At 37.4% G+C, this 12,573-nt stretch overlaps 2 protein-coding genes across 2 annotated transcripts; one reads left to right on the forward strand and one right to left on the reverse strand.

Moving 5' to 3' along the window:
• Positions 1-1,774: 1,774 nt before the first annotated feature.
• LOC122068047 (HIPL1 protein-like) lies at positions 1,775-6,554 on the forward strand. Its single transcript, XM_042631878.1, has 7 exons — positions 1,775-2,847; positions 2,949-3,106; positions 3,489-4,277; positions 4,367-4,580; positions 5,043-5,221; positions 5,339-5,580; positions 6,101-6,554. Exons 1-7 carry the CDS (start codon positions 2,757-2,759, stop codon positions 6,498-6,500), a joined length of 2,073 nt encoding a protein of 690 aa, XP_042487812.1. The 5' UTR covers positions 1,775-2,756; the 3' UTR covers positions 6,501-6,554.
• Positions 6,555-7,303: 749 nt separating this feature from the next.
• Positions 7,304-11,961, reverse strand: LOC122068048. Its single transcript, XM_042631879.1, has 6 exons — positions 11,411-11,961; positions 10,899-10,991; positions 10,503-10,733; positions 9,605-9,707; positions 8,316-8,545; positions 7,304-8,033 (listed from the first exon to the last, which is right to left on the reverse strand). Exons 1-6 carry the CDS (start codon positions 11,725-11,727, stop codon positions 7,811-7,813), a joined length of 1,197 nt encoding a protein of 398 aa, XP_042487813.1. The 5' UTR covers positions 11,728-11,961; the 3' UTR covers positions 7,304-7,810.
• Positions 11,962-12,573: the final 612 nt, after the last annotated feature.

The following is a 12,573-nucleotide window of genomic DNA, read 5'->3' on the forward strand; positions in this document are numbered from 1 at the left end:
TCTCCTCATAGATTCTTACAATCCTTGAATAACAATTTATCGAACATTTTAATTGGAAAGAAATCTATTTAGCTACTATGATACCCACTTTTGAAAGTAACTAAATGCTTCTCTATTTTCAAAGTGTGTATTTATAATGGAAAACTCATAAACCACAACTAAATCTAAAACTAAAATCCCCTCCTTATTCCTCTCACCAAAACCTTATCCTCCATTTACACCTTTAAAGCCTCTATGATTTCTCTTAACATGTCCATTCAGATCACCTCTTATAATAATATTTTCTTCATAACTAAAATCTTACACTAACCCATCAATGGTAAAGAATTTAAACATTATAACTTGATCAAATGATCCCCAGTTTAGTATAAAGACCAAGTGATTTTGAAGAGCAAGCATCATCCACCATTGAGGTCCTCAACCCCTCCCAACACTCTCCCCCCAAGAGAGAGAGAGACCACTGAATAGGTTAGGGCAGTCTTTTAAATTCACTTGAGTGTGCATTAGATAGACCTTAGCCTAGTCTCTCCTGGGGTAAAAAAGAGGCTGATCATGTGATCAAACTCAACTATCAAGATAAGTTAAAGAAAGCTTGAAAATTTAAGAATAAGTCCTATGTTTAATAATCATTGTTTAATCCATATTATCGTAAGATACATGCATATGATGAATCCCCTTCCCATTTTAATTGACCACTAGTTTCAAGAAATCAAACTTCTACAACAGAATCTTCATAAAAAAAAAAAAAAAATGTTCACAAGGAAACAAACTAAGAACCTCTAGAGGAGCATATGTTCCCCTTTTCTGCATTATCTCATTTGCCTGTATGAGTTAATATAGGACCATAATTCAATGTGTCCAATTTAAAATTTTGGTGAAATCTCTGCACATGTACATACATTATTGAATATCTGGAATATATATACATACACATATTTATTAGCGCGAGCAAAGTGCAAGTTGTCCAGGTTACATAGCTCAGATAATTAAGGAATGGATTTAGGCCATTCAATCCAACTTGCACAGGGCATAAACTTCCGAGTCAAGAAGTCAGCCATGTTGATAACTTTCTTAGAAATGTGATGGAAAGATTTTTTTTTTAGATGAATGAAAATATATTAAAAAAAAAAAAATCATACAATACATAAGCCAGAAAGAGGGACCAAAACCTAGACAAGTGGAAGGGAACAAAGGACTCAAGACTCAAGAGGGGGAAAGACTTTTTTTTTTTTTTTTTTGGGATAAAAGGGTCAAGCCTTTTATATTAGCTACAAATATTCAAATTGACTGAAAATACTATTTTTATGGCGGTGGTTGAGCTTTCAAAGATTGCTAAGTCTGCATAAATAATAATTTCATAAAAAAATCTGCATAAATAATCATAAGAAGATTCCTCCTAGAATCCTTGGGCTAAGAGTTTAGTAAACGGGACTCATGGTTTGAGGAATCAGAATCAAAATTGAATCTACGATTTCGGTCTAATCAAGATCGAAATCACTTCATTCACATTTGAATTTCTAGGGTTTCGATAGATTTTGATTGATCAGACTAGAATGAATGGGAATTGGGTAGATCAATCACAACTGAATCCAATACGAATGGGTCGATTCATTGACCTGATTCCTGGTTTTTAAAACCCTAATTGGATGAGGCAAGGAGGAGAAGTCAATGTTAATTAAAAAAAAAAAAAAAACATGAGAAAGGAAATTAGCATATGCAAAAAAAAAAATTCTTCGCGTATGTAAAGTTAATCCAGACTCAAAGAAGTGCGGGGTTGCATAAGAAAGTATTCAAAGTGTTGTTCCACTCCTACCGTGAGTAATGTTAATGTAAATGTGAAGATCCAACACATATCCTTCTGCTTCCATATATCTCTTCACCCTTTACTTGACAAGAAGTGAGACACGTATTGAATTCTCATATGTACATCCAGGTGAATGCTCGTGCAGTAGATCCAATCTCAATATAACCTAGCTGTAAAAGAGTGATGGTAATTGCTCCTAAAGAACTTTTTTTTTTTTTTTTTTTTGGGTAGAAATTTGCTCCTATAGAGAGAGAGAGAGAGAGAGATTCCGTTTACTTTAACCTATGTATGTTGTTTATGGCTAATCCGAAGACTACAGAATGTGTAGAAAATCAAAATAATACTTAAAGATATTTATTAATAGAATCTACTCCACGATATCATTTTTTATGTTTTTTTCCTTCCCCTTCTGATTCATCTTAGTTTATAAAGAGACTGTAATCGTGCTACCATGACTAAGCATATGTTAAAAGATTTTACAGCAGGAGATGATGTTGAAGGCTCCAAATCCCACTCTCTTTATTCAAATTTCATGTAGGGATCCATAAAATGTTAACAGTCCAGTACTACTGGTTGAGTACCTTCACAGAATCACAGGAAGGAACTTATCAAAACCAAACAATGTAATGAGTCAACCCAAGACCTTGTGATTTGTTGTCGCTATGTTAATTACTGTAAATAATGGAAGTACAAAGTACAAATCAAAACCCACAAAAATAAGAAGAAAAAAATGTCAAACATCTCTCATCTCCAGTGCTAAATGAGGTCTGCACGTTCTAATAACATATAGCAAATGGGTTTTATTTAATTCTGTTCTTGTTGAATCTTATGAAAAACACAGATGATACCATAGCTTATCTGATTATTTTAAACCCTTCTTGAGTTGAAGCATATAAAAGAAGTACTTTGTTGTTATCTTGGATATTGGGTAACCAGTTTCTTAAAAGAAGAGATGGACAGAATTCTTGATATCCTCTTCTTGTTTCCTTTGTTGTTTTTGCTTCTTCAACCTTCTTCTTCCCATCCCTTATGTACTGACTCAAGTGGGTATCACATCTCTCTCTGTTCCTAGCTTATATCTTATTAACTATTTTTTATTTTTTTTTCAAAGCTGCATTCTTAGTTCATGTAATTGTTGTAACAGCGGCACCCCTTACTCCAAAGACTCCTCTCACCTTCTGTCCTTACAATGGGAGCATCTGCTGTGACTCCATCAAGGATTCGCAGTTGCAAAAACAGTTTTTGTCAATGAACATCTCAGATCAAGCCTGTGCTTCTCTTATGCAATCGATTCTCTGTGCTGTAAGTCCTCTTTGATGACTAATTTTGGAGGAGTCATAGCTATCTAGTAACTGTACTTCAAAGTCACATTGGATTCAAAGTGATAGCATGATCACTTGACTGTTACATCATGGCCTTCATTTATTTTTCTTTCTGCATAACAGCACCTGACCTCATAATGTTAGCAAAATGTAGAGAACTTCAAGTTCTAGATATATATGAAGCCATGTTTCTCATTTTCATATTTGAAGTTGTAAAGGATAGCACATAAATTACCCTCCAAAAGTCTTCAAATTTCATTCTTCCAACCTCTTGTTTCTCGGAGCATACTTATCAATTCCCATGTGTTATTTCTGTGTTTTAATGACATCTTTGCCTTTCCTGCACATTGATATGTCTGCAGTCTTGTGATCAATTCTCGGCGGAGCTATTCACAATTGAATCTGGAGCTCGAACAGTTCCTGTCCTATGCAACTCCACCATCTTAGAGGATTCAACCCAGTCAAACAGTTCTGCAGCAAATGATTATTGTGGAACAGTATGGGATACATGCAACAATGTGACTATGTTGAATTCCCCTTTTAATTCTTCACTTAATCCCAATTCCTCCTCCAAACTAACTGATTTTTGGTCGTCAAAAAATGAATTCTGCAATTTATTTGGTGGAGCTTCTAGTAATGAATCGGTATGCTTCAGTGGAGAAGCAGTTACACTTGAAAATACGGAAATTCAGGATCCCCCTCCTAATGGTCTGTGTATTGAAAGAATTAGCAATGGATCCTTCCTCAATTTGGCTCCTCATCCTGATGGTTCCAATCGTATTTTCTTAGGGGACCAAATGGGTAGAATATGGTTAGTAAGTGTTCCTGCTATGGGTTCTGGGGAAACGATAGTAGTCGATGAATCGAATCCATTTCTAGATATAACCAATCAAGTACATGTTAGTGATTCATTTGGGGTGATGGGTATTGCATTTCATCCAAACTTTGTCCACAATGGCCGCTTCTTTGTTTCATTCAATTGTGATAAGACTGAATGGCCTGGATGCTCTGGAAGATGTTCATGTAATTCAGATGTGAATTGTGATCCTACTAAGCTTGGTCTTGATGGTGGCTCCTTCCCATGTCAGTACTATACTATTGTCTCAGAATTTACAGCTAATGGTACCAATGCACAGATACTTTCCTCAATGGTACATACATTTCCTCATACTTCCTCATCACAAATTCTCACTTTAGGGGGATAAATCTAATAGATTTCTTTCTTGATTTTGTTTCCCAGGCAGAAGCAAGCAGTCCCACTGAAGTCAGAAGGATATTTTCCATGGGTCTTCCATTTACAAATCATCATGGTGGCCAGCTTCTCTTTGGACCAGAAGATGGATATTTATACTTTATGATGGGAGATGGTGGAAAAGATGATCCCTATAATTTTGCCCAAAACAAGAAATCTGTGCTTGGGAAGATTATGAGGCTCGATGTCGATAACTTACCAAGTGAGTACCACCAAATTACAAATACAATCTCATCAACTCTGTTTTCATATCTTACTTGTAATTACAAATTCAGCATTTTCTAGGTGTATGCATAGTTTGAGTTTTGAAGTCATTGTGAGGATCTATTGATGCTACTACTAATAGAAAGGTGAAATCAAAGAAGGCATAGTAGATCTCAAAACTCATATCCCATAAGATAGCTGAATTGTATACCACCTTGTTTTCAATCCATAAGCTAGGCTGATAATAGTACGATATGCCTGCCTCCCATAATTGGGAAAAATCTAAGTTGCTGTTTCTACCGCATCATGGATACTCTGTTTTTCTCTATGATAGATCTTGTGTCCCCTTCTTTCTTTTGATAGAACAGGAGTAACATAAAAATTTTATGTACTTGAATCATCTCTTGCACTTCCTAGACCATGTAGTTTTCACATTTCACTCTGGCTTATGCATTCCCAGCTGCAAAAGAAACAACTCAACTTGGTCTATGGGGAAACTATTCTATACCACAAGATAATCCATATTCTGAAGATCCGACATTGCGACCTGAAATTTGGGCGTGGGGATTCAGAAATCCTTGGCGTTGCAGTTTTGATGCAGAAAGGCCAGAATACTTTATGTGCTCAGATGATGTCGTGGTGAGAGATTAATAAGTTTTCTTGCAATCATGTAGAAATGACTGAAGCATCTTCTCTACTATCATTCTTGTGATTCTGTATTTGTTAAAGTCTCTAAACAATCTTTGAATCTTTTAGTCCACATATGAAGAGGTGAACATGATAACAAAGGGCGGGAACTATGGATGGCGTACCTACGAGGGTACTTATCTTTTCAATACTACAGATTCACCTGGAGGACATACATCACCCAAATCAATAAATGCCATATTCCCTGTAATGGGATACAACTTCTCTGAGGTAAATAAAGGCGACGGATCAGCAGCTCTCATAGGTGGCTACTTCTATCGTTCTATGGCTGATCCATGCATGTATGGAAGGTTAGTTCAATTGTGCCTGTCATATTCAATTAATGGCTTCCATTATATATCTATCTGCAGTGATGATTATATTGGTAAATGTGGTACAGATAGGTGAATTCATGTGATAAAGTACATTACAACCATCTCACTGGTCAAGTTTCAGTCCCAAACAAGTAGGTGAATCACCTAAAAACTGAACCTTAAGGGGGAGAAATCATGAAAAAACTATAACTCACTCTTTACCAATCCCTTGCTTGTTTAAAAGAAGAGCAACCCAGTGCACAAGGCTCCCACTACTGCAGCCCTACGCCCTGCATCGCAGAAGAGGCAGTTTCCAAGTTTCGAACCTGCAACCATCAATCCCATGCATGTTTCTGGTTGAAATTTGATAGTAAACTGATTCAAGGCCCTTTCTGGCTACCATATGGCAAGAGAGCACGTCCTTGCTCCTTGGTTCAAAATATAACCAAGTTTTTATCTGAATCACAAAGTACCTTACCTTTACCTGCATCTTATCTCAACTGCAATGGAATTTCAGGTACTTGTTTGCAGACTTGTATGGTGCTGCTATTTTCGCAGGAACTGAAACCCCAGAGAACAGTGGAAACTTCACTCGTAATCAGCTTCCTTTCAGTTGTGCTCTTGATTCTCCATTGAAATGTGGCTCCACAGCAGATGGTCTCCCTGATTTGGGTTTCATACTTTCATTTGCAGAGGACAATAGTAACGATATTTTTCTCATAACTGCAAATGGTCTGTTCAGAATTGTTCAACCAAGCCGCTGCAACTATGCTTGCTCAAAGGAGCAGATTACAGCACCGTTGAGTCCAGCAGCCAGTCCTTCATATTTATCATCTGGGATTCAGTTGAGAAGACAACCTTATGTCCTGGAAGCTTTCTTCTTTTTGTTGTTTCTTATGCTTGGTTTTATGTTGTAAAGCTCTTCCAGATTATTGTTCTATATGCACCCAAGCGAATACTATATTCTTTCTGTGTGTACGAGACAACTAAGTTCCATTATTTTTGTCCAAAATGATCAGACTGAGCGAACTCAGAACTGAGCTCCTAGATTAATATAGACTAAACACTTCACCCATTGATTCGATATATCTCAAGCCGTTTAATGAGATCGCCAGAATCTCTATGAACCATGAAACTTGCTGATATTTCCATCAATCTTGAAACCTTGCTGGAAAATAGAAATATCGCCGAATCCTCCATGAATATCACCATCTCCTCTCTGGAATTGTGAAGCCTTAACTTTGAAAGCTTCAACCATAGAACCGGAATCTTCTTCTCCATCTCTGGCTTTTATTTCTACCCACCTGAAACCTTAAATCCTAAACTCTTAATCTATGAAACCCTACACTGTTAAATGTGATAACTTGAACCTAAAATCTAAACGAACCCTCCAATGAATGAACCCTCTAATTGGAGAACTAAAGATGGTGAAACAGCCGCCGAAAAGAGCAAGGTTGCCTGAATCATCTCTCGACCCATCTTATTTTGCTACTGTCATCACCATCAATATTTCAATCATACATGGAGGAAAGATGTGAAGAGAGTTGAATTGTGAGAATTACAAGAGTCCAGGAACGGTCGACCGTGCATAGGGATGAGATGAAAGATAAGGGAAGAAATGAGCCACTAACTCCTTAAGGGAGATGGGAATGTGAATTGGAGGGCTAAAAAGAAAGGTGGCAATTAGAGAGATACCTTACTGATGTAATTTACAAATAAATAAATAAAATAGGAGCTTTGGTTTCTTTTCAATCTTTCCCCTTAAAAGGGTAGATAATTCACTTACATTTTAAACCTCAAAACTGCCCTTGTAAATGATTAACACAACAGGCTCACACAGTTGATATTTCATGAAGACATGGTAATGTTGTGTTAACAACAAATAAATGAAATATTACAAAAATATTGGGGACTACCAACTAGAAAAGAAACAGAATGAAGTGATGAAACCTATGTAGTATTTGGAGGACAAGGATGTAGAAAGATCTTATCGAGCTTCAATGAAGCTTTCTCCAATAGACAGATAGGAGACTATACAACATCAGCCACATGACTATTTTTCTTTTCTCCCCATCTTATCTTCACTCAGCACAGAAGATGAGAAATTCTGTTTCGTACTGTATTATCCACTTGACTTGGGATTCTCATGGAAAAAGGCAATGAGAGGAAAGAATCAGAAAGATATAAGGCCTTAATCAAACACGCTTGATGAAATGCAAAGAAAAGCTCAGCTCCCCTCTTCATCCATTGTATAAACAGGTTTTTGCCATATCTTGGTGTTCTTTTTTGGATCATCTGTCAAACTGAGATCTGTATCATCTTCCTTAAATGTTCTAATGAAAGTTTTTGCTCCCTTCATAATTAGCCTCTCTATTATAAACAATTGGTAATTGTTCTCAACTACCGGATCCAATATACTGCTGTAGTTTGATGAATATGCCAATCTGTACCTGTATAAATTAGTGCATGACCTCGAGATCAATTTCACCACACATGCTTGCACAGATAAGCATTTGTGCATGATCTATAAGAAAACAAGAACTTCAAAGAGTAACATAAGAAAAAGAAGGTATACGAAAACAGTTTCTTTACAGTTAAAAGGGGGGGGGGGTAGAATGATCCATTTAACAATTAGAAAAGTAAAGATATAAATTCTTCCATATCATAGTTGACCAAAATTCAGCCAATCTGTGACATAGAATCACTGCTAAATACAAAAATTAAGAAACTACCTGACAGAGAGCGAAGAAAAGAATCCTGGAGTCCTCTCATTTGAAGCAATGAAAAGAGTCCGTCCTGGGGGCACCCATTTTTCAATTCTATGGAGGATAAACTCAGGACGGGTATCCCTGTCCAGATGAGGATGGAGGCTTCTATCTACACCAAATCTGTCTTTTCTGGTTTTTATCTTATCACCTCGACGCACATGAATGGCATCATAATCACCAAGAAGACCCTTAATCTGTAGAATAAATAAGGCTTGAAAAATGAAATGTTTGACAACAATAGCAAAAAGACAGTTAAACCTCATACTCCAAATGCAACTACAGAACATGTAAACAGAAACAGCAATACCAATAATGTGAGGCAAAGGACAGTGAGATAGGTGCTCCACAAAAACAGCATACATGGTCTATTACTCCTGTGCCTGATAACAACAATGTTGTTGGCTGCCAGTGGGTGTTTACTACAATACACCTAGCCTGACAGCTCTATAGAAAAGTATAAAGCTTGGTTCGTTGCATAGATTGAAGGCGTTGATTCTTATGAGCAATTGCTCCAGTTGCAAAGCTTAATTCAGTCTGAGTTCTTTCATCAATTGTTGTACATAAGTTGTGGCCATTAACCCACAACAAGAAGAGTTTGACTTGGATGAGTAAGTTCATGATATGAAGAGCCTTTAGATGAAGAACCCTTACTAATACAGTCAAGGAGGGTCACTACCCCTTCCTGCCTTCTCGGTAAAACAGATCAAACCTGATTATTATCGAAATGATTTGAATTGTTTCAAAGACCCAACATGCATTTTTTTGCATTGGTAAGTTATAGAGATTTATATTTGGTGTAACTGGTAAATCATAGAGATTTATATTTGGTGTTATTCTCTCTCTCCCTCCCTCGCGATACCAAGATTCTAGACCTTTACTGAACAGGAATTCTTAAACCCCTGGACATGATTGTATGCTTAACAGCCGAAACTTTGTCATACCCTTGGGCCACTAACCATGTGATATAATTTTTCTCCCCAGCTTCCAACATGGTTAGTCACAAACTTTAACTGCACAGACATGTTATAAGAAACAAAGCTGAAAGGAACCCAATCAAACTAAAAACATAGGCATTACCAAAACAACATAGTTTCCGTATCTTTTGTTAAAATAAAGTTTGACCAGCAGCAAAGCAAAACTTCTCACACGAAAGTTCAAAGACAGGCGACCATAAGAACAATTAAACTCTATTCAGCTATAACAAAGAGTTGACAATGATTTAGAACTTGAAAGTTGGTTTGAAGACAACAAACCTTATCTGCAGCATCTCTTAGCATCATAGCTGCCATTGAAGGAATAAATGAATACGGCAACATTATAGCACTATGGTTTTTTCGATGTTTGCACTCCATAAACCTGGATGGTTACCGTGATCAAGACCAATTCAAGAACTAGGAATATTTTAACATCTTGGCAAGGCATCTACTATTTCGAAGGGCACAGGGATGATAAACCATGCAACTCTAGTCACCCAGCCAGAAGTTACAACAATCATCAGCATAATGTGTCTATAGAAGGGAATATAGTTACTACAAGTGCCATGTCAGTAGCTGAATTTAAATGGTTAAAACTTTTCAGAACGGCACACCTTGATAAGTTTGTTAAGGCAGCTCAAATATCTGCCACATAGCCAGATTGGATGGGGTCAAAATTTTGTAAACAGGTAAACCCCAAGACCATTGCTCAAATGTAAAATTTCAGCCCAATCATGCTTTGCCATCTGGAGAAAAAAAGTGTTTGAAAATTCAGGACTATAGGCAAGTGTAGAGTAGTGGTTGTACTACTATCAGCATGCAAGGATATACATGGAGAGGGATGCCAATACATGGGCTGAAATTTAACAAGCAACTACTCTAGACCATCTCCTATTTATATGACAGACAACGGCCACATCATCACTCATGGAACAATAAGCTGGACCACTTTGATAAGCTTATCAAGGCCGTGTTGCTCAAATGAGTTTTTCCCAATTTAAATTGTCTCAACTAAGTCAAACTGACTTGTGATTGTATTAACTAACCAAAATATTGTTTAATTAGAAGTTAATTAAATGATCCTCAAGTAAAACTGACAACTAAATCACTGGCCTCATGTTGCAAGAACCTATACCTTACAATAATTCTAGAATTTAAGGAACCATCTATGGTTTACCATGAAAGAGGACTCGCAGTACGATTGATCAGCAAGACATTCGCATATTGACTGCTGTTCAGTACAGCCCGGCTTAGTCCTTCTACATGGACCACCCCCCTAGCCCCCAGCTTCATACTTGTCAAGAGTACTCGGTACCACATCTTTGAATTGTCAAGGATCACAGGTACGGTTTCAGATATCAGGTCCAAATCATACAAGGAATCCATTGCACAAGAGCTCGCTGCCCATCTACCAGATAACATGAGAAATCTTCAGATCGCAGACAATAACCCCACAACAAGAATGGATCATAAATAAATAAATTATTCCAGAAAGGAAAATAGTGGAAAGGAGTTGTTCTAAATTTAGGTTCAATTTCAGAGAGAGAGATTTCTGAATCAAATTCAAACCTACCCTTCCTCTGAACTTGCATTACTGAACTGATGGAGGATTCCCTTCTTATTGTGTATTGCATTAATGCACATCCTCGAAGGCATCACAAAAGTTCTGCAACAGGGAAGGATATTTACTGTACGTACATAACAAGGGGAAAGAAAACAAAAAGAAAAGGAATAACCGACCCGTTTGTATGTGTAGACTTTTAATTCTTCATGCATTCAATGTCAAGTATCCGAGCTGCTCTAACAAATCTATAACTAAAATTGCACAGAGGAATGACCAACTGGAAATTTTGGAAGTAGGCCCCAAAGGAGTATAGAATGTGTTGCATGCAAACAAGGAAATGTGTTCCGATCTCATTCTTCTTCAGATCAAGAAATTGTTTAATACAATAAAAAGTAAAAGAAAAAGGAATCTGCGTGCCCAAATCATGAAAACTTGAACAAACTATAAAGCCACTTCATGTAAAGTAAGAAATAGCAGGAAAAAAAAAGAAAGAAAATCATAAACCCAGAAAATGGGGTTACCTCTTAAGGAACATGGCTTCTTCAAGAGCGCAACGCAAGCTAGATTCTTGATGACCCAGACCCTCGCAAGAATCACAATGTTTGCCAGGGCAATCGATTCTGTCACCCCAGTACAAGTACTTATCCAAGACATGATGCCTGTGATTCACGACATTCCCTCGGGCTAGGGCTCCTGAAGAAGAGAAGGAGAGCCCACCAATAGAAATTGAAGAGGACAGAAGGTAGAGAAACAAAATGGAAGCAATAGAGATGATTAATATGAGAAATGGGGATCTGGGTTTGTGTTTATTGTGCTTTGGATTCCTCTGAATAGCCATCAATGTGGCTGCAGATAGGAGAAGAGTGAAGAACAGAGAAGAGAAAGGAAAAAAAGTTGAGAAGCTTTGAGGGCTCGCATCTCCAAATGGATTGTCTCTGATTCTCTAGACGAGTGGTGTAACAAGCCAAGCAGAAGTAACCATTGGACCTCTGAACGTTGCAGAAAGAAAATTCAGACCCTCTCGCTTCTCACTCTGGCTCTCAACCAATACAGGAGAGGGAAAGTACAGATGGTGGTGTTAGAACTCCCTATGGGTTTGAGATTGAAACCCTATGGAGGAAACCACACAGGAAAAACAAGAACACGAATCTGATTTTCATGGTTTTTAATCAAATCAAGTTTTAAGTAATAATCAAAATCCTCATGTACAAGAAAAATTCAATCGATTCTTGTCCCATGTGGTCTGCTCTGATACCACTTGTTAGAACTTCCTATGGGTTTGAGATTGAAACCCTATAGAGGAAACCACACAGGAAAAACAAGAACATGAATCTAATAAAATTATGGAGGATCGATTTGTACCTTTCACCTAGTATGCTGAAGATGATTGATGTTGGTTACTCCCACTTTCGCTCTATTGGCTTGGCTATGGATCTCCACTTGTTAGAACTTCCTATGGGTTTGAGATTGAAACCCTATAGAGGAAACCACACAGGAAAAACAAGAACACGAATCTAATAAAATTATGGAGGATCGATTTGTACCTTTCACCTAGTATGCTGAAGATGATTGATGTTGGTTACTCCCACTTTCGCTCTATTGGCTTGGCTATGGATCTTCTACAACCTCTTAAACCTCCTTGGTTCTCTCACTTTAGTGGTAAAGTGGGGAAGAGTGAATAATG

This window comes from Macadamia integrifolia, unplaced genomic scaffold (assembly GCF_013358625.1).
Source record: "Macadamia integrifolia cultivar HAES 741 unplaced genomic scaffold, SCU_Mint_v3 scaffold337, whole genome shotgun sequence".
NCBI classification, from domain to species: domain Eukaryota; kingdom Viridiplantae; phylum Streptophyta; class Magnoliopsida; order Proteales; family Proteaceae; genus Macadamia; species Macadamia integrifolia.

Excerpts from the sequence above, each read along its gene's own strand:
- LOC122068047 (XM_042631878.1), top strand. The coding sequence starts at position 2,757 with ATGGACAGAATTCTTGATATCCTCTTCTTGTTTCCTTTGTTGTTTTTG. Across the intron at positions 5,222-5,338 it reads TGTGCTCAGATGATGTCGTG|TCCACATATGAAGAGGTGAA; the intron begins GTGAGAGATTAA and ends TGAATCTTTTAG. Across the intron at positions 5,581-6,100 it reads GATCCATGCATGTATGGAAG|GTACTTGTTTGCAGACTTGT; the intron begins GTTAGTTCAATT and ends ATGGAATTTCAG.
- LOC122068048 (XM_042631879.1), bottom strand. The coding sequence starts at position 11,727 with ATGGCTATTCAGAGGAATCCAAAGCACAATAAACACAAACCCAGATCC. Across the intron at positions 10,992-11,410 it reads GAAGCCATGTTCCTTAAGAG|AACTTTTGTGATGCCTTCGA; the intron begins GTAACCCCATTT and ends TCCCTGTTGCAG. Across the intron at positions 8,034-8,315 it reads TTTTCTTCGCTCTCTGTCAG|GTACAGATTGGCATATTCAT; the intron begins GTAGTTTCTTAA and ends TAATTTATACAG.